Below are 26,350 nucleotides of genomic sequence, written 5' to 3'. Positions count from 1 at the left end.
TGTAGGTGAAAATAGGGCATCATCCCAGGACGACAAATCCATTTTGCTTTACTGGATATGAAAGCTTATTTCATTTATTATCTACACTGCAAAAATTATATTCTTACTTTGATTTTTTTGTCGTGTTTTTAGTCCAAATATCTAACAATTCTTAAATCAAGAAGAATTTTCTATAGACAATCAGAAAAAGACTGTCTTGTAAGAGAATAATATGCCAAAATGAAGTGAGTTTTCACTTCAAACAAGCAAAATAAACTTGCTTTTCCTTTTGAAATAAGATTATTCTGCTTATTTTAAGGGAAAACTCACTTAATTTTGACATAAAATTCATTTAAAATGAACAATATGTTTACTTGTCTAGAAAATGCTTCTTGATATAAGAATTTCTAGATATTTGGACAAGAAACAAGACTTAAAAACAAGGGAAAAAGACATTTTCTGCAGTGTAACCCTCATGGCCTTGAGGAAAGCCCAGCAGAATGGGTGGAAAAGTCAAAAATGTGTGAGTAATGTCACTATGGTTGACTAGTAATTTGACATTTTTCATTTTGACTGTTTTGACACTTTGCATGGTATTCTGCAGATATTTTAGGTGAAAATATTAGGTGCATCATGCCAAGATGACAAATCAGTTAAACTCAAGTGTTTGCTTTACTGGATAAGAAAGAATGCGTCATTTATTATCTACACTGCAAAAAAATGCTTTTCTTACTTTGATTTTATTTTTATTTTTTTGTCTTGTTTCTAGTCTAAATGTCTAAAAATTCTTAATTCACAAAGCATTTTTTATTCATTCATTCATTTTCCTGTCGGCTTAGTCCCTTTATTAATCCGGGGTTGCCACAGTGGAATGAACCGCCAACTTATCCAGCACGTTTTTACGCAGTGGATGTCCTTCCAGCCGCAACCCATCTCTGGGAAACATCCACACATACACATACACACACACACTACGGACAATTTAGCCTACTCAATTCACCTGTACCGCATGTCTTTGGACTGTGGGGGAAACCAGAGCGCCCGGAGGAAACTCACGCGAACACAGGGAGAACATGCAAACTCCACACAGAAACACCAACTGAGCCGAGGTTCAAACCAGCGACCCAGCGACCTTCTTGCTGTGAGGAAACAGCACTACCTACTGCGCCACTTCTTCACCCCGAAGCATTTTTTAGACAAGCATAAAAATACTGTTTAGTTTTAAGAAATAATGTCAAAATTAAGTGAGTTGGTAAATAATCTGCCAATGGGGTAAGAGAAAGAAACTCGTTTTTCCTTTTGAAATAAGATTATTTTGCCTATTAAGTTGGCAGGTTATTTTGCTTGTTTTAGGGAAAAACGCACTTAATTTTTGACATATTATTTCTATTATTTTTTTTTTTTAAAGACAGTATGTTTTGCTTGTCTAGAAGGCTGCATTTACACTGCATGGTTCAAGTGACTTAATTCCAATTCAGGCCTTGTTCATATGTGGAAGTTTATCCGATATGAATCGGATCTGTGCCTTCATGTCTGGAGTGTAAGCAGATAGATCAGATTTTCACCTGTCAATGCGAGTCACGCATCATTAAAAACCATAGCGAATGATATCAAGTCACCAACACATATCAGTGATTCAGCATCTACATTTAATAATGTTAAAGAGGTTTAAAATGTATTAATTAGACTATAAACCTTTCCCTGACGCTGGAGTGCAGTGAGTGCACTAGTCTGTGCTTATGAATGGCTGTATTTTATTTTCTGTCGTGTTTCGTCTGGTACAAAAAGCCAAATTGCTTATCACTGCAAATCTCGTCACGTATAGCGTGTTGTTAGGACACGGGGTTACAATGTAACCTGCTCGCCTAATGTTTACGTTTGTAATATTAGTATTATTTGCTAATTAATAAACTCATGTGGAACTCTGAATCTGCGTCTCATTTTGGAGTCTGCTACTGTCCACCAGAGGTCGCATTTCAGTCACTGACTGAATGATTTAAATACACTGTTTTCCACCAAGGCAACCTTGGGTACTGAAATATATCTGGTTAAACTGTCATTGAGCGGGTTAAATGACCAAAATAAATACAGACTTAACTCACATTTTCAAAGCAGAATATCTGACTTCAGCATTGTTTTTCGGATTAACAAGAATGTTCACTCAGCATGTTTCTTAAAAATCTGCAATTATATTATGGTATCTGTATGCTTTAGAAGGGTCAAAAACTTACACACAGCACCTTTAAGAATTTTTAGATATTTGGACTAAAAACAAACAAAAAAAGAAGGAAAGGTATTTTTTGCAGTGTAACCCATACGACCTTGAGGAAAGCGCAGCTAAATGGGTGAAAAAAGTCAAAAATAAAACACTTGTGCTTGAGTAATATCTCACTATGGTTTGACTAGTAGATTTATTTCCTTATTTTGACATTTTTCTATTTGGCTGTTAGACACTTTGCATGGTATATAACCCTCACCGAAACAGCTATGTAGATTCAGACAGATGCTGTGTCACATGCGTCAAGTCTCATGCTGTGTTAAATCACACCATGTCAAGTTAAATAGAGAAACACGTCTCGTCTGTGCTGTTTTTCACTCCGCTGCATTCTGTCCAGCTGTTTTTAACGCAAAAAATTCTCTCTGAAATTGGTTTAATTACACAGGGCTCCCTTAAAGCGACTAGTCATTCAGAAAACACACTAACTAATTGATTTTGTAAATAACAATGTGCAATACAGTCAATTTCTGGAGGCACTAGATGGAGTCTTTTAGTATAGATGCAGTAGCTCACATATATAGACTTCTTGAATCTTAGAAATTATGCTTTTAAAATATAGTGTAGAGTTTTTTGATTCTGAAATTCTCTATATTGCTCAGTAATTTGATTTAATTTACTGATATTACATTTCAATGATCTTATTGTGTTACTTTTTGTTCTTTGCAGAGATTGACAAAATACAAATCAATCTATACAGCAAAAAATATCTGTAAACTAGCAGTTTGTGAACCGTATTTAACACCTTATATAAAAGGCTTTTTTGGTGACGGCAGCTTAAAGATGCCTCTTACATGGAGAATGAAGTCACATGCATTGCTCAGGTGTGAGTCTTCACAGACGTCATCAGAGTGTAGAAATCTTGATGGTTCTGTGGGTCTCGTCTATCAAATCTGAGGTTTATTTTGAATTCTCTATTGGATTCAGCTCAGGTGATTGGCTGGGCCATTCTACAGCTTGAATTTCTTTCTTTGAAAGCATTTGAGTGTTTCCTTGGCTGTGTTTTTTATCATTGTCTTGCTGAAATGTCCACCCTGGTGGATCTTCATCATCCTCCTAATGTAGATGTTGGACTGAAGCAGCTCATATTCATTTACACTGATGAAGGGCAGAGGGTTGATGAAGAACTACTGAGATTTTAGCTGCTGTCTGGGCTTTCACTGCCTTTCTACACCTCCCTTTCTTCATTTATTTAATACTTTTTCCCTGTGCCATTTCATTTTATTACACTTAACTTAATTTGCACACTAATAAGATTTGTTTTCTTTGCATATTAGATTAGATTATATTCAACGTTATTGTCATTACACATACAAGTACAAGGCAACCAAATGTAGTTTCGGTCTAATCAGCAGTGCAATAGCAGCAAGTGCAGGAAACAGGTATAAGTTAGAAAGTGCAGTTATAGAAAAACTATGGTCATATTTACAGATGGATGTACTATGAACATTATATACAGGTCGTATTAGCTATGAACAGATATTTACAATGAATTAATATATTTACAGAATGCTATTAATAATCAGAAGTGTGCAGATAGATAAACATAATTACAAATGTTTAAGTACATATATGGATTTTTTTGGTTGTTACAAACATCTGGTGAAAATTTCAAGTCAACGGCACCTTTAGAAATGTGTTTTCGGAGAAAAATGGTGACGTGTTTAAAGCTTATTTTCCAACCCAAGCTCATTCTGAAAACATAGCCCTGCGGACATTTCTGGAGACCGCGTTTTACGTGGCCGGAGGTAAAGATGGCCGCATTCGGTTTTTCAAGCGACCGCTATGGGGCGGTGTGATGCCGCTCCTCTTCTTCGCGCTCGCCGGCTGTGACGGCTCACCTCTGTGTGGAGGGCTTTCCCAGCGCAACCAGTTTGTCCGCTTAGCTTGTAGTGTTACGTCGGCGGAGCAGAGGCCTGGAGGAGGAGGAGCCACCCACGGCGACGATCAGGTTCGAGTCTGGTGAAGAGCGGTTCCAGAAATCAGGTAAGATGAAAAAACGATATCCAAAAAATAAAAGCGAATGAGTTCATGATGGGGCGAGAATGCGGTGAAATCCGAAAACTCGGTCAAAATCGGACGAGGGCTATTGCTTTTCTTTTCTGGATGGCTTTTGTAAATCGTCGCTTGGGTTTAGGGAAGGAGGAGGAGGGTGGCTGGGTCGGTCGATTGGCCGGCCGCCCAGTCGATCGTTCAGTCATTCAGTCAGTCAGACAGACGGTCGATCGACAGCGGCCTCCGGCGGCTTTTCACACGCTCCCGAGAAGCGTTCGAGATGTGAAAAAGCGTGCACAGCAGCCTCTCGTGGATTCGTGAAAACAAAAACTGCACAAATACGTACCTCCCGGATTTTTCGGTCTCCAGAAACGTCCGCGGGCTAAGTTTCCACAATGAGCCTGGGTTGTTATTTTCTCCACTGTATGTTAATCTGCTCTGACGCAACCTACAATGTATGAAGCGCAATAGAAATAAGGATGAAATTCTGAAACTTTCAGAAAGTTTCATTTTTAGTGCAATGACCTCTTTTGTAAGATCAAGGGAAATTTTCTCAATTGGGATTGTGCACATAGACAAATTAGCTACCAGTTTGCCAAAAAAAAAAGTGAAAATTGCTGTGTTCACTCCACAGTCACCCTGACCAGACAACCAGCCGATTCTGCTATTAAAAATGGAAAGTGCATACATCCTGCAGGAGGGAAAAATGAATCAAATTCTCCTTCAATTATGATACAAACAAAAGAGCTAATTTGAGTCCGTTCAGGGAGAATATGGAGCTGTGATAGAAATGCTCTGGAGCTGAACATCGTGACTGCTCGCTGTATGATCTGGATAATGTTGTACTTCTGTCACCTCAGAGGATTGACGCGGCCGTTTCATCCTCACTTAATGTTCTGTACCCCCAGTAGTCAAATAATCTGAACAAGTTTAATTAAACAGTTCGTCTTATTTCCAACTCTCACTTTCTCCGTCTCATTATCTAGAAATGGCACGAAGGGAGACTTGGCTTCAATTTGTTCAAAGTTTGCTAACATGTTTTGGCACTTCTTCAGCGTTTGTTTTTCAGGATGAAGCTGAACGGTCAGATTATTAGAAGGAAATTTTTTAATTATTATATTATTTAAAGCTTTAAAGACTAACCTCTTGTGAGCAGCTAATTAATGGTAGTTTGTGTATTAAAGTAATGTGTTTGCATTATTTAATAACCCTTTTTAACAACTAAATTTGCACTGTAAAAAATGTAGGGTTACAAACTTGTCATTCATTCATTCCCATTCATTCAAGCTTAGTCCCTTTTTTCAAGGGTCGCCACAGAGGAATGAACCGCCAATATTTTTTACTTACTGGGAAACACTCATTCACCCTCAATCACAAACACACACTGCGGCCAATTCACCTATAGAGCATTGGACCGTGGGGTAAACTGGAGCTCCCGACGGAAATCAAAGCAAAGCACAGGGAGAACATGCAAACTCCACACAGAAACAACAACTGGCCCAGCCAGGAGTCAAACCAGTGACTTTCTTGCTGTGAGGCCCCCTTCATGTCATGTTAACGGATATTAATTAAGTTAACTTAGTTAATTTTTTACAATTTTAAGTGGATTGAACATAAAACTATTAAGTTATATATATATACAGTTGAAGTCAGAATTATTAGCCCCCCTGAATTATTAGCCCCCTAATATTTTTTTCCCCTAATTTCCGCTTAATGGAGAGACGATTTTCTTTTCAACACATTTCTAAATAGTTTTAATTACTCATCTCTAATAACTGATTTATTTGATCTTTTCCATGATGACAGTAAATAATATTGTACTAGATATTTTTCAAGACACTTCTATACAGCTTAAAGTGACACTAAAGACTTAACTAGGTTAATTAGGTTAACTAGGCAGGTTAGGGGGATTAGGCAAGTTATTGTATAGCGATGGTTTGTTCTGTAGACTATTTTTAAAAAATTGCTTAAAAGGGCTAATAATTTTGACCTTAAAATGGCTGTTAAAAAATTAACAACTGCTTTTATTCTAGCCAAAATAAAGAAATAAGACTTTCTCCAAAGAAAAAAATATTATCAGACATGATATGAATTTTTTTTGCACTGTTAAATATCATTTGGGAAATATTTAAAAAAGAAAGAAAAATTCAAAGGGGGGCTAATAATTATGACTTCAACTATATATATATATATATATATATATATATATATATATATATATATATATATATATATATATATATATATATATACACACACACACACACACACACATACATGCATATATACATACATGCAGGCTCTTTGCTGAAGAAAGGTTCCTGACCACTGCACTAGGCTATTGGCACCGACGCTTTTTGTACTTTTAAGTTTGTTCGGTGTGTGATATTGCTGTTTGAGCAATCTGATGACGATGATGATGATTAATCATTGAAAGATCACATCATGCAATTGGGTTTCTAAACTTGCATATCGTTTCTAATTTCATGTTTATTTAAACCTGTGACTATCACAGCTGTACATTGAAATCTTTAGTCATCATGTGTGGTTATGAAAGCGCTTTACTCTCTAGTTTTTTCAAATATATGTTATTATTTTTGTGCAGTAAATGGTCACTTTTCACTGAAGTACAGTTGACAGAATTATTAGCCGTTCTGAATTATTAACCCTTCCCCCCTCCCCCATATATTTTCCCCATTTTCTGTTTAACAGAGAGATTTTTTTTCAACACATTTCTGAACACAATAGTTTAAATACCACATTTGCAATAACTGATTTGTTTTATCTTTGTCATGATGACAGCACATAATATTTGCTTAATATTACACAATATTCAGCTTAAAGTGGCCTTTAAAGGCTTAACTAGGTTAATTAGGCAGGTTAGGGTAATTAGACAAGTCAATGTATAACAGTTGTTTGTTCTGTAGACAATCGAAAGCAAAAATTGTTTAAGCGGTCTAATAATATTAATTTAATAATATTAATGTTTGATTCAAAAATTTAAAAACTGCTTTTATTCTAGCCGAAATAAAACAAATAAGACTTTTTTCAGAAGAAAAAATATTATAAGAAATACTGTGGAAAATTCCTTCCTCTGTTAAACATATTCTGGGAAATATTTAAAAAAGAAAAAACAAAATAGGAGGGCGAATAATGCTGACTTCAACTGAATAATGGACACATGCTAACATGTCTCTCTCTTTCTGTTTTTCACAGTAATTTCCAATCATCTGCCATGTTTGAGGGATCTGAGTCCGCGAACACACAGGAAGTCAAATCTGAGAGCACCCTTGGGTCCTCGCTCTCCGCCTGCAAGAAGGTGTGTGTGTGTGCACCATAGTCCTGTATTACAACCTGCATCACGTTCTCTGCAAGTGCACTACCATCCAGACCCACATAACAAGCCAGCATTAGGTTTCTGTCCGTGGCGTCGTGTTCACTCCTGTGCTCGAGCTCCTGCAAGAATCTCATGCTCCAATCACAGTGTGATTAAAATGAAGCCTTGCTGATTGGCCGACGGCTCCACCTGTATAGGGAACGGAAACTCTGGCTTTTTGCCATCAGCACTTTTTACTCTGTCGGCAGCTGGACTTTGCAGGCAGGTTACAGCAGCTGAAGCTCTGCCAGAATCACTGAGACGGAGAGAAGCAGAACAAGCAGCATGATTAGTTCAATATCTCCCTTGTCTTCTGGCTCTTTTACCTTTGTCTCGTTCTGCTGAGCGCTTTATTAGTGGATGGTTGTAAGTGCATGGCCCCTGTGGGCGCAGATGCAGAATCAGGGGAACAGGGAGTTACTATAGTGTGACACTGTATTAATCATTTCTGTCTCTCATGAGAGATGTGATGAGATTAAGGAGGATGGTCATTATTGATGGGAACAGCACAGGGGTCACCAACTTGATCTATGTTAGTAGGCTTTAAATATACAGTTGAAGTCAGAATTATTAGCCGCCATGTTCATTCTTCCCCCATTTTCTGTTTAAGCTAACGTAATAGTTTTAATAACTCATTTCTAATAGCTGATTTATATTATCTTTGTCATGATGACAGCGCATAATATTATATGTACTAGATATTTTTAAGGCAATATTATTCAGCTTAAAGAGACGTTTAAAGTCTTAACTAAGATAATAAGGTTAATTAAGCAAGTTAGGATAATTAAGCAAATCATTGCATATCATGGTTTGTTTTTCAGACAATCGAAAATAAATATAGCTTAAAATGGCTAATAATTTTGACCTAAAAATGTTTATTAAAATGTATATTGATTTTTGTCAGTTAGGACTTTCTCCAGCAGACATACTGTAAAAATTTCCTTTCTCTGTATATATATATATATATAGTTTGGTTTTGATTTCTTCTTTTTGATTGACAGTATTACAGTAGCGCATTAATATCCATTATTATTTATAAAAACAATTATTAAAAAATAAATAAAAAGTTTTATTGAAACTATATATTTTTATAATAATATTATTTTTTTATTATTGTTATTATTTTTTACATGCATTATTATTTATAAATAAAATATGTAATATAAAAATAACTGAAAAATGCCAGTCAAAATATAGTTTTTATGTTATTATTATTATTATTATTATTATTATTATTATTATTATTATTATTATTATTATTAATTTATCTTTAACATGCATCAGTATTTATAAATTATATGTGCAATATTAAAATAACTGAAAAATGCCAGTGAAACTTCTATTTTTATTTCTTATTTGAATTTATTTATTTATTTATTTTTACCATGCATTATTTATAAATAAAATATGTAATATAAAATAACTGAAAAATGCCAGTAAAATAATAATAATATTTTTTTTATTATTGTTGTTGTTGTTATTATTATTTATTTTTAACATGCATTATTAATTATAAATAAAATATGTAATAAAAACTGAAAAAATGCCAGCAATACCATTATTTTCATTTTATTTTTATTATTATTAATTGTAGTAGTATTAATATTATTTAATTGTTGTTGTTGGTGGTTTTGAATTTCTGCTTTTTATTGACAGGTCTGAGAACTATTACAGTTATGCATTAATATGCATTATCATTTATAAACAAAAATGTAATATAAAAGAAACTGAAAAATGTCAGTGAAACTAAAATTTTTATATTATTATTACTATTATGTATTTTTTATTAATATTATTATTGATGGTGTTGGTTTTTAATTTCCACTTTTTGACTGACAGGCCTGAGCATTAATACAGTAATTACAGTATTACTATTTATAAAAAGTAAAATAGTAATTAAAATATTTTATTTATATATATATATATATATATATATATATATATATATATATATATATATATATATATATATATATATATATATATATATATTATTTGTATCTCATGCCAAATAATGTCTTAACTTCACAAATTATAAAGCAATGAATTTATTCAAAACTCATTCATTAATCTTTCAGGAGTGTCAGTCCTCTAAATAGTGAGAAATAGTTTCCTCTGATCTCTATCTTAAAAACTAGTGTTACTAATTCAAATAATAGATAATATAATTAAACATTTGACCACCCTATACTGGATTACACCATTGTAAATGCATAACCGCGTCAATCAATCTACGCCAATAGACATACAGTAGTAAGTGTTCCACACCTCTTGTAAAATAGGTGTTTGTTTCTACATAGCCTAAAAGTAAAGTATAGCTAGATGCATAGTTTGTATAGTTTGACCAATGTAACCTTAAAAAAAAGCTTATCATAGGATACTATAGGTCAGAATACACAAAATACCCCACAAAACACTGAAAATGTGTTTAATTAATAAAATAGATGTCATTTAAATAAATACATTTGATTAACTTTATTGCACAAAATAACATTACCGAAAAAGTTCAGTCGTCAATGTTTAATTTGCACCATGAGTATAACACCATAGTTGGTTTTTAATAAAATAGCTAATACAAAGACATTGATTCTTGATCTGAATGTTGTTGAATGTGTGCTTTTCACTACACTGAATGCTCATATTGCTACAGTAGTAACTAATTTAGCTTTATCACTGCTCGGCTTTCCATGCAGCTCTGATCTAAATAAAACTGCGTCTGTGCAGCTGCAATGAAGGATTACTGTCAGAGGTCATATCATTTGTCAAGCTGATGTGATTAACTTCAGCATCTAGAAATCAAACCACTTAGTAAAATAAATAGCAGGTAATCCTGAGCTGATCTCAAACATCGTCAGTATTGACCTCATTAAGCCTGAGCTTGCATTTCACATGATCAGGAAGCGTCGAGCGGTATTTGTGACAGGAATGTGCTAACAGGTCGATCTTTTTGTTTACCCTTTATTGATAACAGAGCTGTGTAGTTGTTAGCATATACAATGGATTGAATTTAATAACATCAAGGCAGTGTTTCCCAACCCTGTCCCTGCAGGCACACCAGCATATTTTAGATGTCTCCCTTATTAACTGGTCTCTTCTAATGTTCTGATGAGTTGACTCAGGTGTGTTTGAGTAGGAGGAGGTTGAAAATGTGTACTGTCGGTGTGTCTTTAGGAACAGGGTTGGAAAACACTGGTTTAGAGCAGTGTTTCCCAATCCTGTTTCTGGAGGCACACCAACAGTACACATTTAATTTCTCTCTTATCAAACTCATTAACTTCAAGTTTTAGAGTCTCTTCTGATGTTCTGATGAGTTGATTCAGGTGTGTTTGATTAGGAAGAGATGGAAAATGTGTACTGATGGTGTCTTTAGGAACAGGGTTGGGAAACACTGCATTAAAGGGATAGTTGATGCAAAAATGGAAGGTCACTCATTCCCCAATGGTTCCAGTTTCTTCTGTTGAATATATTTCAACAGTAGATATTTTGAAGAATGTTTGAAACTGGTTGCCATTGACAACCATAGTAGGAACACAAACATTATGGTAATCATAGAATACTAGTTTCCAGCCTTTTTCCAAGTATATTACTTTGTGTTTGGCAGAAAAAAAGGAACTTGTTGAGTAAATGTAAATAAAAAATTTGGGGTGAACTATCCCTTTAATGTACCTAAAGGAACACTCCACTTTTAAAAAGGCTCAGTATAGCACTCCCATAGAGTTAAATATTCATTCATTTTCATGTCGGCTTAGTCCCTTTATTAATCTGGGGTCGCCACAGCAGAATGAACCGCCAACTTATCCAGCAAGTTTTTACGCAGCGGATGCCCTTCCAGCCGCAACCCATCTCTGGGAAACATCCACACACACACACTACGGACAATTTAGCTTACCCAATTCACCTGTACCGCATGTCTTTGGACTGTGGGGGAAACCGGAGCACCCAGAGGAAACCCATGCAAAGGCAGGGAGAACATGCAAACTCCACACAGAAACGCCAACTGAGTCGAGGTTCGAACCAGCGATCTTCTTGCTGTGAGGCAACAGCACTACCTACTGCGCCACTGCCTCGTCTAGAGTTGAGTGTTATAATCAGAGTTGAGTGTTGAGTTGAGTTGAACAGTTGATTTTTATCAATTTCTGATTCTATTCTGTTTATCATTGAATTAGATTAGACCAGTGGTTCTCAAACTGTGGTACGTTTACCACTAGTGGTACGTGGGCTTCCTTCTAGTGGTACACGGAGGAATGAAAAATGTCATGTACATGCTACATATAATTCAAAATTTATTAAAATGATGTATATAATATGTCATATATTATATATAGGCTATATTTCTGAGGTAATCTGCCAGGTTTTTTAACTGTGCAGAGTTGTAGCTGCTTTACTGGGCCAACTACGCTACTGTATTTCAATGCTGCTCATTTTGGTGGTACTTGGAGAGACAATTTTTTTCTAAGGTGGTACTTGATGAAAAAAGTTTGAGAACCACTGGATTAGACCATTAGCATCTCACTCAAAAAAAAAATGACCAAAGAGTTTTGTTAATTTTCCTATTTAAAGCTTGACTTTTCTGTGGTTACATCATGTAATAAGACCAGCAGATAATGAAAAGTTGCTATGGCTATGGTATAGGAGTATGGTATTGGCTATGGTATTGGAGTATAGGAACTATAGTCTTGTAATAGTCAAAGAAATTTGCTGCCATACCATGGCTGCAGCAGGTGCAAATGATATAATATTATATGATGATTTGATATTATGGAGCATGTGAAAATACTCCACACTGACAAGAATATTATTCATTGCATTTACTAAATTGTTTAAGTTAAGTAGTTGCAAATTATTTATTTGGGCTGAAATTAAACAAACAAATTAAGTTGAACATTAATTCAATTCAATTCAGCTTTATTTGTATAGCGCTTTTACAATGTAGATTGTGTCAAAGCAGCTTCACATTAATGGTCATAGTAACTGGATCAAGGTAGTTCAGTTTTTTGTGTTTAAGTTCAGTTCAGTTCAGTGTGGTTTAAAATCATTACTGAGAGTCCAAACACTGAAGAGCTAATTCATCGATGCGTAGCTCTACCGATCCTGAACCATGCAAGCCAGTGGTGACACCGGAGAGGGAAAAAAAACTTCACCGATAGGAGAGTGAAGAAAAAAAACCTTGAGAGAAACCAGACTCAGTTCAGCACGACTATTTTAGTTTCATCCCATAATTCATCCCATATAAATTGTTTGCAGCCACTTAAAACTTAAAAAATTGTCAATTCAACAATTTTTTTTTTTTTTCAGTGCAGCTTGGTGACTTCCAACATAACCACATTGCACAGGGAGTGTGTGCAAGTTGCTCTGATTAACATAATTGTGCCTATTATACTGTAGTTTCTATCTATATTCGCCTAGGATACAGCAACTTTTTATTTGTCATCAGTCTTAGTACATGAGAGTAACTATAGACAGTCTACTTTATTATAGGACAGTTACCAAAACTGTGGTCATTTTTTGAGAGAGATGCTAATGGTCTAATCCAATTCGATGATCTATGCTAAGCTAAGCTAATAGTGCTTCCACCAGACCCGGAGATTGGCTGAATGAATTCAAAAATGGTGAAAATGTACTGTTTAATTCTACTCTACTGTTAATTTTACTACTCCCCTAGAGTTAAACATTCGAGTTTGACCATTTGTGAATCTAATACATTGATCTTTCGCTTAGCTTAGCATAGATAATTGAATCAGATTAGACCATTAGCATCTCACTCAAAAAAATAACCAGAGTTTTAATCATTTTCCTATTTAAAGCTTGACTCTTCTGTGATTACTCTCATGTACTAAAACTGATGGCAAATGAAAAGTTGCTGTATTGGTCTTTGGTATCCACTCACTATATAAATGACAGCCTGAATAAATGCAAACTCATCTCTTATGCTTGTTCCTTATGAGCTAATGATTTTCCATCTGCCGAAGGTTACCGTTTCCACCGGTATATTAGCTCAGTGTGTAGTTTAACCATGTTGAACCGTGACGTAACTGTCCCAGCGACCCTGTCATATGGTGCACTCTGCCAAGAAAACAGTTGGTACAGATGGCACACACAGCAAGGGCAGAGAAAATACACACATGTGCTCACACATACAAACACCCACAAACTCTCATTAAACAGAGTAAACACACATACACACACACACAATGATATGTGTTTATTGCTTGAATACACACTGAGTAATCAATGCTTACAGAGGCACACTGATAATGAATCAAACTGAAGGTTACACGCTAACAGAGAGGGTTTATGTTTGTTTTAGGGTTGTCTAACCTACCGGTGGTTGTGTTAATTTAATTAGAGGTTTTTATTTTTAGCATCTGTTCCTACTGCTGTTTGTGCTTGAATGCAATAAGCGTAAGTAAAACGCATGACCTGCACGTATACAATCAAGTTATGCAATATTGCATGTTCAGCTCGGTTCACTGAAGGGCCATACGTGCTCTCAACTCTTCATTAATAATCTATAATAGTCCATTACTGACTGGGTTACTTGCTTGTGAAGTTGGGTTGTGAGTCATCTGACACAACATTGACAAGTGTTGACTGTTTTGTTTTGTTTTTAGATTAATTTTTAAATTATAGCAAAATTAACTTATTTGTTATTCAAATTTATTAATTAAATTTTATTATTTTGTTTTATTATATTTATTTTGTTTTGTTTTATTAGATTTTATTATGTTGTTTTAAATTTTATTTAGTTTTATTTAGTATTGTTTTTTAGTTTTTTATATTTTATTTTATTATTTTATGTGATTATTTTATTTTTTTGTTTTATTTTATTTTGTTTTATTTTATTATTTATTTATTTATTTATTATTTTTAATTATATTTTATTTCATCATTTTATTTTATTTTTTTATAATTTTTATTGTTTTATTTTATTATTTAATTTAATTTAACTTTTTGTTTTATTTCATTTCATTATTTTATTTTATTATTTAATAATTTTTATTTTATTTTATTTTATTATATTTTACTTGATTATATTTTTTTATGTTTTATTTTATTTTATTATTTTATATTGTTATTTTATTTTAATTTTTTTTCATTATTTTTTGTTTTATTTTATTTTGTTTTATTTTATTTTATTTTATTATTTCATTTTATTTTTATTGTTTTTTTATTATTATTTTATTATATTTTTATTGCATTTTATTATTTTTTATTATTATATTTTATTATATTACATTTTATTATATTTCATATTATTTTTTATTTATTTTTTTGTTTTATTTTATTCTATAGTTTTTTTTCCTTTTATTTTATTATTTAGTTTAGTTTTATTTTATTTTGTTATTTTTTTATTTTTTTTTGTTATTTTATTGTATTTTATTTTTATTTTTTTATTCATTCGTTTATTCTTTTTTCGGCTTAGTTCCTTTATTAATCTGGAGTTCCCACAACAGAATGAACCTCCATGTTTTATTTTATTTTTCATTATTTTTTATTTTATTTTATTTTAATTTATTTTATCCATTTCATTTTATTTTTTTGCCACATGATTTCTTGACCTCAACGTTTGCTGTTCTCCAGATATCCTGCCTCAGTCTGACTAAAGCGTGTGTTTGACTTCTCAGGTTTTGTGCAGTAACAGTGTTCTGGATTCGTCTGAGTACTGGCTGAAGAATGATAAGACGCTCTGCAGAATTGGATTTCTGGAGGACCAGCATGACAGCGGCTGCCCGACAGTGAGTCTCTTTCACATCTCACACACTCCAGAAGTGCTGAAATCATCCACACATGTGTCTATACATTGTGCTGAGCTCCCACTGATAAATGTGCTGTTGATTGCGGTAATCATGTTGGCTGTGGCTGAATAATATACAGTTGAAATCATAATAATTTTTTATTTTTTATTTTTAAATATTTCCCAAAATGGCGTTTAACAGAGCAAGGAATTTTTCACAGTATTTCATATAATATTTTTTTCTTCTGGAGAAAGTCTTATTTGTTTTATTTCAGCTAGAATTAAAGCTTTAATTTAAGTTTTTATTTTTATTTTTTTACATTTTAAGGTCAAAATTATTAGCCCCCTAAGCGATATTTGTTTTCAATTGTCTACAGAACAAATCTTCATTATACAAAGATAAAATAAATCAGTTATTAGAAATTAGATATTAAAACTATTATTTTTAGAAATGTGTTGAAAAAATATGCTCTGCGTTAAACAGAAATTGGGGACTATAATATACAGGGGGACTAATAATTCTGACTTCTCCTGTATATTGTGTTGAGCCTCCTCTGATAAATGTGCTGGTGATTGCGGTGATGATGTGGTACGATGTTGGCTGTGGCTGAATATTATATGCAGCATGAGAATGGATCTGCGCTTGGATGACAGCTGCACTAACTGCAGGACTGGATAATTACAGTCTAATGACAGATTTTATACTTCGCTTTACTTTAATGGCAAGTTTCTTGTCTCATGTAAATGATGGCTCGGCAGCGATCTTACTATGCATAACATTATGCCGTGATCCCGCCGGGGTTTCAGCTCCTTCAGGATGAATTATCTTGAATTGTCTTTCTGATTATCTGCGTGGTGATCATGTTATGGAAATTTTACACCAGGATTTTCCATTATTTTGAGATCTTGGCTCAAATTTTAGAGCTCTTTTTTATAATTCAGTGAACAGAAATTATCATTTTGGTATGCAAACACATTTCTAAACACAATAGTTTTAATAATTAAATCCTAATAACTGATTTCTTTTATCTTTGCCATGATGACAGTACATAATATTTGACTAGATTTTTAAAATATACTAGTATTCAATGCCAAGTTATTTGTAACCCCCAATATACTCTGAGGTGGTCATAAATATAGAAATCTTGCATGCAACGGCACACACACACACACACACCTAAAGGCCCAAGTCTATTCTTTGTTTTTTGTTTTTTTTCATGTATGTGAAGTGCTGTAAATGTGCCAGAAAGTTCATCTTGCTGTCATAAAATCATTCTGCTGCATCTAATGCTATTGCTGTGTCTAATAGAATGTAATCACCCCAAGAATCGCAATCCAATAATAACAAAAGGCTGTAACTGTAAACTGTTTTTATTTTCAGAAGGTTATGGATAAAGTATGGATAAAATATGGTAACTCTAATGGTTTAATAAAATTTATTAGATTTTTGGAAATCACCAAGCGACCCCCCCTTCATTGTCCGGCGACCCCCACTTTGGGAACCACTGCTGAAGACAATCCAAAAATATACTGGTTAAGGGGTTAATAATATCAGCCTTAAAATGGTTTTAAAAAAATATTAACTGCTTTTATTCTAGCCGAAATAAAAAAATATTATAGCAAATACTGTGAAAAATTCCTGAATCTGTTAAACATCATTTGGAAAATATTTGAAAAAGCAAAAAAAAATCACAGGAGGGTAAATAATTCTGACTTAAGCTGTATATATTTTTATATTATATAGAGATAAATGATTTTATCAGATATTTTCTATAACCCATTTTGGCTGATGACAATATTACTTGTATCTATTTTTTGCTTAATATTATCATCTATTTTAGTCATATACATGATTAGATCATATATAGTGAGTATACAGAATAATATGAACTTTTATGAATATATTATAGATGCATTGATTTCAATTTTCATGTCAGATTTTAATTTCTTTTTTTTTGTTTTGATAAATAAGACCAGTCAATATCGATTTTTGCCAATTCTAAAAGTGCTAAAAGTTATATATAGTATATTATTATATTATATTTAGAGATGCATGATTTTGTGTTTTGCAAATATCTGATATTTTGTATAACCAATTTTGGCTCATGTCAATATTGATATATTTATCTATTTGTGCTTTTTTTTTTTTTTTTTTTTTTTGCTTATTATCATTTATTTTTTGTTATATAGATTATTAAATCATTTATACTGAATATGCAGAATAATATGAAATATATTAGAGTTTTACCAATTGCCAGATTTAAATTTCAGATTTATTTTGGTAAGTGTGACCTGCCGATTTTTGGCAATTCTAAAAGTGCTAAAAGTTATATATATTATATTATATTATATTATATTATATTATATTATATTATATTATATTATATTATATTATATTATATTATATTATATTATATTATACTATATTATATTATATATGATATTTTCTGTTACCAATTTTGGCTACTGTCAATATTGATATTGTTTATTTGTTATTTTATTTTTGGAAAGTCAGTTATTATTATCAAATATGTTATCATATAGATGATTAGATCATATACATAATAACATGGATTTTTCTAAATATATTATAGATGCACCTGTTTGCAATTTTTGCTGCTTCTGAAAGTGTTAAAATCTCAGTTAATGGTTTGGTAATAGTGTGAATTGTACAATATTATAAAATGTGACCTTTTTTACAGTAAAAAATTGGGGCTGCACGATATTGGAAAAAACAAACATTGTAATATTTAGTCTTTGTGCGATTCATGTTGAAAATAATTTCACAAGACAACTTTAGTAACTCTGTTTGGAAACAATTCATCACTTTACTTTGAGAGTTTGACTTTGACTGGGATTTTGTAGGTGAGTGGAAATATATCATATTGTCATAATATATTCCAAATTACACAAAAATATATAAAGTCAACAAATTAAAGCATGAATAAATCAATAGAACAATGTTACATTTTAAATAAACAGCACTTTATGGTTTTCAGTGTGTTTAACAGTTTTGAGGTACAGAAATTCAAAAATAAAATGTAAAATAACACTGAGTATTCAATGGATCAATAAACAATTTTTTAATAAACAACGGTCTTGTGTCTAAAAAGTTTCAAAAAATTATTTTATTCTTTTTTTTTTTTAACAATTAGGCATTTGTTTTTTGTTGTTGTTGTATTGGGATTAGAGAGAGAGGAAGGGTCGGCAAAAGACCCCGAGCCGGGAATAGAACTTGGGTCGCCCTGAGCATTATGATGCCATATATCGGCGCACTTAACCACTAGGCTATTGACACCAACAAATAGTTGTAATCTAATGAAATCACAAGTCACAGGCCTTGAAAACACACAAGATTAAACTTTGAAATAAAATCATGTTCTCTATACTGTGGTTAATTATAATCCCAAATTGGCATTGCAGGTCCTGTGTTGTGACTATTGCAGATTCCCACATTACTATATCGACTTTATATTGAAATACTGTGCAGCCCTTATAAAAATAATTCTTTTATGACCATTCTCAGGATTTAGTATGGTAATGAATATGTATATGGCAATGTTGACATGTTTGGTCTTGGCCGTATAGACCTGCTATGCATGTAGGAGCAGATTAGCTGACTTATCAGCCTGTGCACGCATAGAGTTTCATGGCAGAAATTGTATCAATTCTTGGTGCACCACTACAAAACCACTACACATTTTTTGGGTCTGTCTGATGATGACCGCTGGTTTTTGTAGCCAGAAATAAAACACGTTGTAATTTGTGATGGCAGAAAGTGGCATGGCCTGTTGCGTATCCGTGCGCTGGGGCTGATCAGACGGAGACTCCTCCACCCTCGGGCTCAGGTGCAGTCAGAACAGCTTTCATCAGGGCTGTGCTTTAACTGCGCTGATGTCACACATGATGTTCCTTTAACACAAAAGCTCCGCGCCGGGAATCAGTCCCACACACACCAGCTGGCGCTCAGACTCTAATGCCAGTGCCGAGTGCCAGAGAGAGAGTGAGCGTGAGAAAGACGCATTTAAAAAATTCATGGAACTATTACCACAACTTAAATAAATGCATGGCTGCAGTGAATGACTGGATTTTGCTTAAGCTATAAATGACCTTTTCTCCATATATTAGCTGTTTAGGGTGTTAACATGACCTTACACATTGTCAACACATTAAGTTAGGGATGAAGTACATCAGGAGGTTGTTATCTCAGAATAAAGCCTGACAAGCTTATTGGCAGCCTGACGTATGTCAGAGCACTGTTTTATCAGACTGAAGAGCTTTATTCTGTGAAAACAACCGTCCTGAATGTACTTTATCTAGGTTATTACACAGCTACTTGCCACAAAACATTAAAATTAGACACAAAACATTGTTCTGAACCATAGTAGTTGAGTATATACTAACCTGCTCATTATTCAGTCTCAAGATGGTGCCAAACAGTCAAAAACACAAAGCTGACAGAAACTTAAGAGCTGATGGAGTATACACTAACCTGCAAATTATTCAGACACAAGATGGTGCCAAATAGTTACAAACACAAAGGTGACAGAAGCAAAAACAGCTGATGGAGTATACACTAACCTGCACATTATTCAGACACAAGATGGTGCCAAATAGTTACAAACACAAAGGTGACAGAAGCAAAAACAGCTGATGGAGTATACACTAACCTGCACATTATTCAGACACAAGATGGTGCCAAATAGTTACAAACACAAAGGTGACAGAAACAAAAACAGCTGATGGAGTATACACTAACCTGCACATTATTCAGACACAAGATGGTGCCAAATAGTTACAAACACAAAGGTGACAGAAACAAAAACAGCTGATGGAGTATACACTAACCTGCACATTATTCAGACACAAGATGGTGCCAAATAGTTAAAAACACCAAGGTGACAGAAGCAAAAACAGCTGATGGAGTATACACTAACCTGCACATTATTCAGACACAAGATGGTGCCAAACAGTCAAAAACACAAAGGTGACAGAAACAAAAACAGCTGATGGAGTATACACTAACCTGCACATTATTCAGACACAAGATGGTGCCAAACAGTCAAAAACACAAAGGTGACAGAAACAAAAACAGCTGATGGAGTATACACTAACCTGCAAATTATTCAGACACAAGATGGCGCCAAACAGTCAATAACGCAAAGCTGGCAGAAACAAAGCTGGCTAAAAAAAGCATAAATACTAACCTATGTATTATTCGAACACAAGATGGTGCCAAACAGTCAAAAACAGGCGTGACAGACAAACAGACACATGTGGATGTATTGAATGTATTCACTGTTATTTAGTTGTTGCTATCCAAAGATAACACCTTGTAATGTTCACGACTGACCAATCAGAATTAAGTATTCCAGACAGCCGTGTAATAAATAATGGATAATGCTCATCCAGCCAGTTGTAAAAAAGCCTGACAGGCATATCAGTTGCTGTATAAGACTGAAGATTTTTATTCTTTGCTCAGAAACAAGTATTCCTGGGAGCCTTGCAATAGGCGTAAGTTAAGCATGCATGTACTGTAATCCCACTCTATTGCTCTTTCCCAAGTCTTAATAATAATAATAACAATAATAATAATTCAATTACTCTTTCTTTTAACAGGTTGATTGTTTTTTTGTTTTGTTTTTTTTTGCTTGTTTGTTTTTTATACTTTATTTTTGGTCAAAAATCATTTTGTAATTAAATATTTTTTTCTGTCTCATCTCCGTATGGCAATTACCTCGTGTGCATTGATCTCTTCTGGACACATTTAATTGAGGAATCACTCATCCATTAAAACTGAGAAAAATTATTCTAATTTAAATTATTAGTTGTCGCTGAGCAGACAGCGTCTTGTAAAGGAAAGGGACGGAATGCTAATTACATACTCAGTCCCTCGTGTTCAGTGTGTTTCTCAAGAGCAGGACTGTTTAACAAGAAGCCTCCGCTTTCTGGGTCTCTATAGGGGATCCTGTAATAATTCATTAAGATAACACTAAAGCTGTGGTGACAAATCATTTGAGAAATCCATTCTGCGTCGATTATAAGATTTTGAAAATGCATCGCTATTCTCTCGTTATTCAATTACAAGCTTAGTTTTTAACAGCAGACGGCGCTCTAGGCTAGTTTTTAACAGCAGATGGCGCTCTAGGCTAGTTTTTAACAGCAGTTTTTAACAGCAGATATAGCTTTAGGCTAGTTTTTAACAGCAGATGGTGCTCTATAGGCTAGTTCTTAACAGGAAACGGTGGTCTAGGCTAGGTTTTAACAGCAGATATAGCTCTAGGCTAGTTTTTAACAGCAGATTGTGCTCTATAGGCTAGTTCTTAACAGCAAACGGTGGTCTAGGCTAGTTTTTAACAGCAGAAGTAGCTCTTGGCTAGTTTTTAACAGCAGATGGCGCTCTAGGCTAGTTTTTAACTGCAGATATAGCTCTAGGCTAGTTTTTAACAGCAGATGGTGCTCTATAGGCTAGTTCTTAACAGGAGACGGTGGTCTAGGCTAGGTTTTAACAGCAGATATAGCTCTAGGCTAGTTTTTAATAGCAGAAAGCACCCTACAGGCTAGTTTTGTTTTAACAGCAAGCAGTGCTCTAGGCTAGTTTTTAACAGCAGATGTATCTTTAGGCTAGTTCTTAACAGCAAACAGTGCTCTAGGCTAGTTTTTGACAGCGGAAGTAGCTCTAGGCTAGTTTTTAACAGCAAACAGTGCTCAATACTAATTTTTACCAGCAGATGTAGCTCTAGGATAGTTTTAAATAGCAAACTGCGCTCTAGGCTATTTTTAACAGCATATATAGCCATAACTAAGTTTTAATAGCAGACAGCACTCTATAGGCTAGGTTTTATCAGCAGACAGTGCTATTGGCTAGTTTTTAACAGCAAACAGCACTCTACGCTAGTTTTTCAACAGCAGACGGTGCTCTTTGCTAGTTTTTAACAGCAGATGGCGCTCTATGCTAGTTTTTAACAGCAGATGGCGCTCTATTCTAGTTTTTAACAGTTGACAGCACTCTATGCTAATTTTTAGCAGCAGGTGGAGCTCTAGGCTAAATTTTAACCTTACACTCAAATGCTTACGAGGAAGAGCCGTTTTGCGTCTGATTGAGTCATGTAAGTTGGCTTTTATGTTGTGAGATTAATTTAAACCTTCTTTTAGGTTCAAGTGGTATTTGTAAGGAATTGGATGCAAGCAAACAGGACTGTTTCTAAAGCGTAAAGCGCCATCTGCTGTTCAAAACTACATTTAGAATTGGTTGTAGAGAGAATTGTGATGCATTTTGAATTTATTTTTCAAATAATTTCACTAATGCTCTTGATTACATGTGACATAAATGTTCTCCTCTAAAAGAAAGTGAGTTGGACCATGGTGTGTGACGACTGGGTGATTGTATGATGTAATTACTGGTGTGGGTTTGGGTCAGTGGTAGTCAGGTGTTAGTTAGTAGGCCGTGTCAGGTTACTTTGGAAACCGGCGAACATAATTGATAGCTTTAGTCTGTAATTAAAATTAGGTGTGTGTGCGCGCCTCCAATAACCAGTGAGTTATAACAAGTGTGTGCTTATACATTTTTGTAATTCCCACTTTTTTAGGCTCCTCTTTTCTCCCGTTCCTCACATGTCTCTTCACTAGTCTCCTCTCTACTCATCTTGTTTCCACTCATCTTGTTTTATCTCCTCACTTCCCTTCTCTTGTCAACTTTTTCTCATTCATCATCTTCCCTTGTCTTGTAATGTCTTGTCTTTGTCTCTTCCACTCATCTCTTTTTGTCTCTGATCTTTTTTTAAATCCTCAAAAAGAATTACTTTGTCGAGTTCAAAAAGCATTTGTTAACTTTTTGGGACATGGCTATCGTTGGCTCCTTCAAGTATCTTCCTGTAGTTGAGAGAAGAATCTAAAGTCTTGGCAATGACGATACAAAAACTTGTATAGTTCAGATCCTGTGCATTGATTTGAGTCAGGATTATATATACTCAAGATATTTGGAGGATTTTGACTTGATGAATTGTTGTTTCTAATACAGAAGATCATAGTGGAGAACGTGCATTTATTTTTTACTTTTCAGTTTTCATTTAGGATTGATTTAATCTTGGAGTTGTTCTAAAATACTGAGACATGATGGAGGTTTTAGAACTTGCATGCCATTAGAACTTACATGCCTGCAGCCATCGTCTACAGCAGTGGCCACCAAACTTGTTCCTGGAGGGCCGGTGTCCTGCAGATTTTATCTCCAAGCCTAATCTAACACACCTGAACAAGCTAATCAAGGTCTTACAAGGTATACTTGAAACATCCAGGCAGGTGTGTTGAGGCAAGATGGAACTAAACCCTGCAGGGACACCGGCCCTCCCGGACCAGGTCTGGTGACCCCTGGTCTATAGCCATCACATTTCTGAATGGCCAATGGAGAACTGTGCATGCAATTGCTGATAAAATTATGTAAAAAAAAATGTGTAGGGTACACCTTAAGGCATAACTCCGTCAGACATTTATTTCCTTATTATTAACAATGTTCTTCTGAATTGGTTCTTGAGAATCTGATTATAACGGTCAGAAAATTTACTGAAAGCTTATGGATTTTCTTTGTATTGTGGAAAAAAGTTATGCTATATTTGTGCCAGATCTGCTTCTTTGGAATAAATAATGCAAAGATGGCAAATGGAGTTATTGGCTTTTTGTTTTAGATAAGATTTACCCATCTTAGAGGTTATTGTATAAGCCCCAACTCTTTTGTGTAAAAGATTAACAACACCGTTGTTAAATTATACACAGATTGGGTTTTACATTTTACAAGAGTTTATTCTCTGGCGCCTTGACTGCAGCTCTGCACAAGAAGTTTGGTCGTGCTGTAAGTCTGGTTTCTCTTGTGTTTTTTTTTTTTTTTTTTTTTCACTTTCGTCAATTGGTGAAGTTTGTTCCTCGGCACTGGCTTACTTGGTTTGGGACTTGTGGAGCTGCTCATCGATAGATTTGCTCTTCAGTGTTTGGACTTCCAGCAGTGAAATTTAGACTACACTGAACTGAAATAAACTGAACTTCAACTCTGAAAACTGGACTTCTATTTACTAGAACTTTTATGTGAAGCTGCTTTGACACAGTCTACATTGTAACATTTTCCCAGATTTTCCCGGATCGTGTGAGAAGTGTGAGTGCGCTAAATCGGGCTCAGGCACAGTTCACTTTGCCGGCCTTGGCCCGGTTGGAAGAGGTGTGCCTAAGCACGGTTCACTTGGGCTTAGGCGTGGTACGATTGAGTGCAAAACGCGCCAAAGCCCGAAACTGAAAGCGAGAAGTGACTTTTAGGGGACTGTTTCATATGTGTTTTTTTTTTCATTTTTACTGTTCAATGAACGTAACTGTCGTAGATTATTAAAGACGCAAACCTCTCACTGCACGACAGCTGCACCTTCAGCAAACCTCCTAATACCTGCAGCACGAGGACTTTATGTTTGCTCATGAGCGTCATAAAGGGGCTGATCTGTTTGGCGAAATATTTGACTGCGTGTCACTGCATGTCAAACAATATAACTAGAGAAATGTCCACTGTGCTGAGCGAGAGCGCTTCTGACCAGCGCATCATCGATGACGTAAGCGTGCCCAGGCCTGAATGTAATGTGAGTGCAGGCCGTCAGGGGAGATAGGAGGGGGAACAAGTGTGCTTTGGCCTGGTTCAACCGGCAACTGTACATAGTGCGAGTACGCCTTAAATTGAATCTCGTTTTCTCACCTCTTCTCAACCGCTTCGGTCTCCTTGCTATAGCTCATCTTTTCTCCCATTTCATTATGGCCACTCTTCTCAATTCACCTTATTGAACTTTCCTCTTCTCAACTCTTCTTATCTTGTCTTATCTTTAATATTTTGTCTTTATTTCTTTCCATCTTTGTTTTCCTGCTCCATTTCTTTTCTTGTCTTCTTGTCATATCTGGCTTCTTCTCTGCTTGTGTCTCATCTCTCTTTTCTAGTTAACTCTCTCATCTATTCTCATCTCTTTGCTCATCTGGTGTCATTGAAGCAGTTGTCTTATGCAGTGAGCCACAGAGTTTGTGTAAACCCTGAGAGACAGACAGAGGGTTTGCAGAGGGCATTATGTGTAGTTTGACATGACAGAGACTGTGTGTGTATATGTGTGTGTTAAACATCATATGTGTGTTTTGCAGAGCTGTAGGCCACCCTGGAGTCTCTGTGTGGTCAAATGGGATTACACACACACTGATCGCTCTGGACAAGTAGCATCTTTTATTTAGACCGCTGTATGTGTTTGTGCCTCCAATAGGACTGAATCTGCAGGTCAGCTCTGTCTCATCTGAACACAGCTGAGGTGCCTCGTGTTCACCCTTTCTTTAAGGTCATTGATATTGCTTATCTGACCTTCAGGGCTCTATTTTAACGATCTAAGCACAGGTGCACTTAGCATGTCTGAATTGACTTTTGGTATTTTAAGGGTGGGAAAAATGGTTGGTGAGCCCAGCGCATGTTTTAAAAGATTTGTCCTTATACACTTGAGTTATGGGTGTGTTTTTGGTGAGACTTGCGTTAAACCAATCCAACATAGGCTCATTCTAAAAAAAACGTAGCGCTATCTACAATTCTGGAGATCGCGAATTATGTAGCCAGAGGAACGTATGGCTACATTTCGTCTTTAAAATGAACGCTACGGGGAGCTATGAGGCTGTGCTTACCAGCTGACCGCTTACTTCCGCGTGGACGTCTTTTCTACTGATTTTTTCTACCGTTACCAGTTTGTCCAGTGGCTGGTTGCCCATAACAACAGGGTTCGAGTCCTGCGAAGAACGGTTCCAGAAAGCAGGTAAAACAAAAATAAAAGGCACAAAATAAAGCAAACCAGTAAATAACAAGTTGAGAATGTGGCAAAATCGTAAAACTCGGTAGAAATCAGGCATCTGCGAGGGCTTTTCTTTTTCTGGATTGCTTTTGAAAACACTGTCAGTTGGGTTTAGGGAAGGTGGTGGATGCTGGTCAATTGGTAAATTT

The 26,350-nt window shown here is 34.9% G+C and overlaps 1 protein-coding gene across 7 annotated transcripts in view; it reads left to right on the top strand.

Annotated features, from left to right (window-relative positions):
- sphkap (SPHK1 interactor, AKAP domain containing) overlaps positions 1-26,350 on the top strand; it is a 202,478-nt gene that overhangs the window by 128,701 nt on the left and 47,427 nt on the right. For 6 of the 7 annotated variants that reach the window (XM_009293859.5, XM_009293856.5, XM_073928751.1 and 3 more), the window contains 2 exons: positions 7,466-7,568; positions 15,251-15,361. In XM_009293859.5, the coding sequence (XP_009292134.1) occupies positions 7,466-7,568; positions 15,251-15,361 (214 nt within the window). Of the gene's footprint in view, positions 1-4,052; positions 4,154-7,465; positions 7,569-15,250; positions 15,362-26,350 lie in introns of those variants that run through there. The other variant, NM_001083045.1, reaches the window with a different exon arrangement.

The sequence above is a fragment of the Danio rerio genome, chromosome 18 (assembly GCF_049306965.1).
Source record: "Danio rerio strain Tuebingen ecotype United States chromosome 18, GRCz12tu, whole genome shotgun sequence".
Classification (NCBI taxonomy): domain Eukaryota; kingdom Metazoa; phylum Chordata; class Actinopteri; order Cypriniformes; family Danionidae; genus Danio; species Danio rerio.
This window is presented reverse-complemented; position numbering and strand designations above follow the sequence as displayed.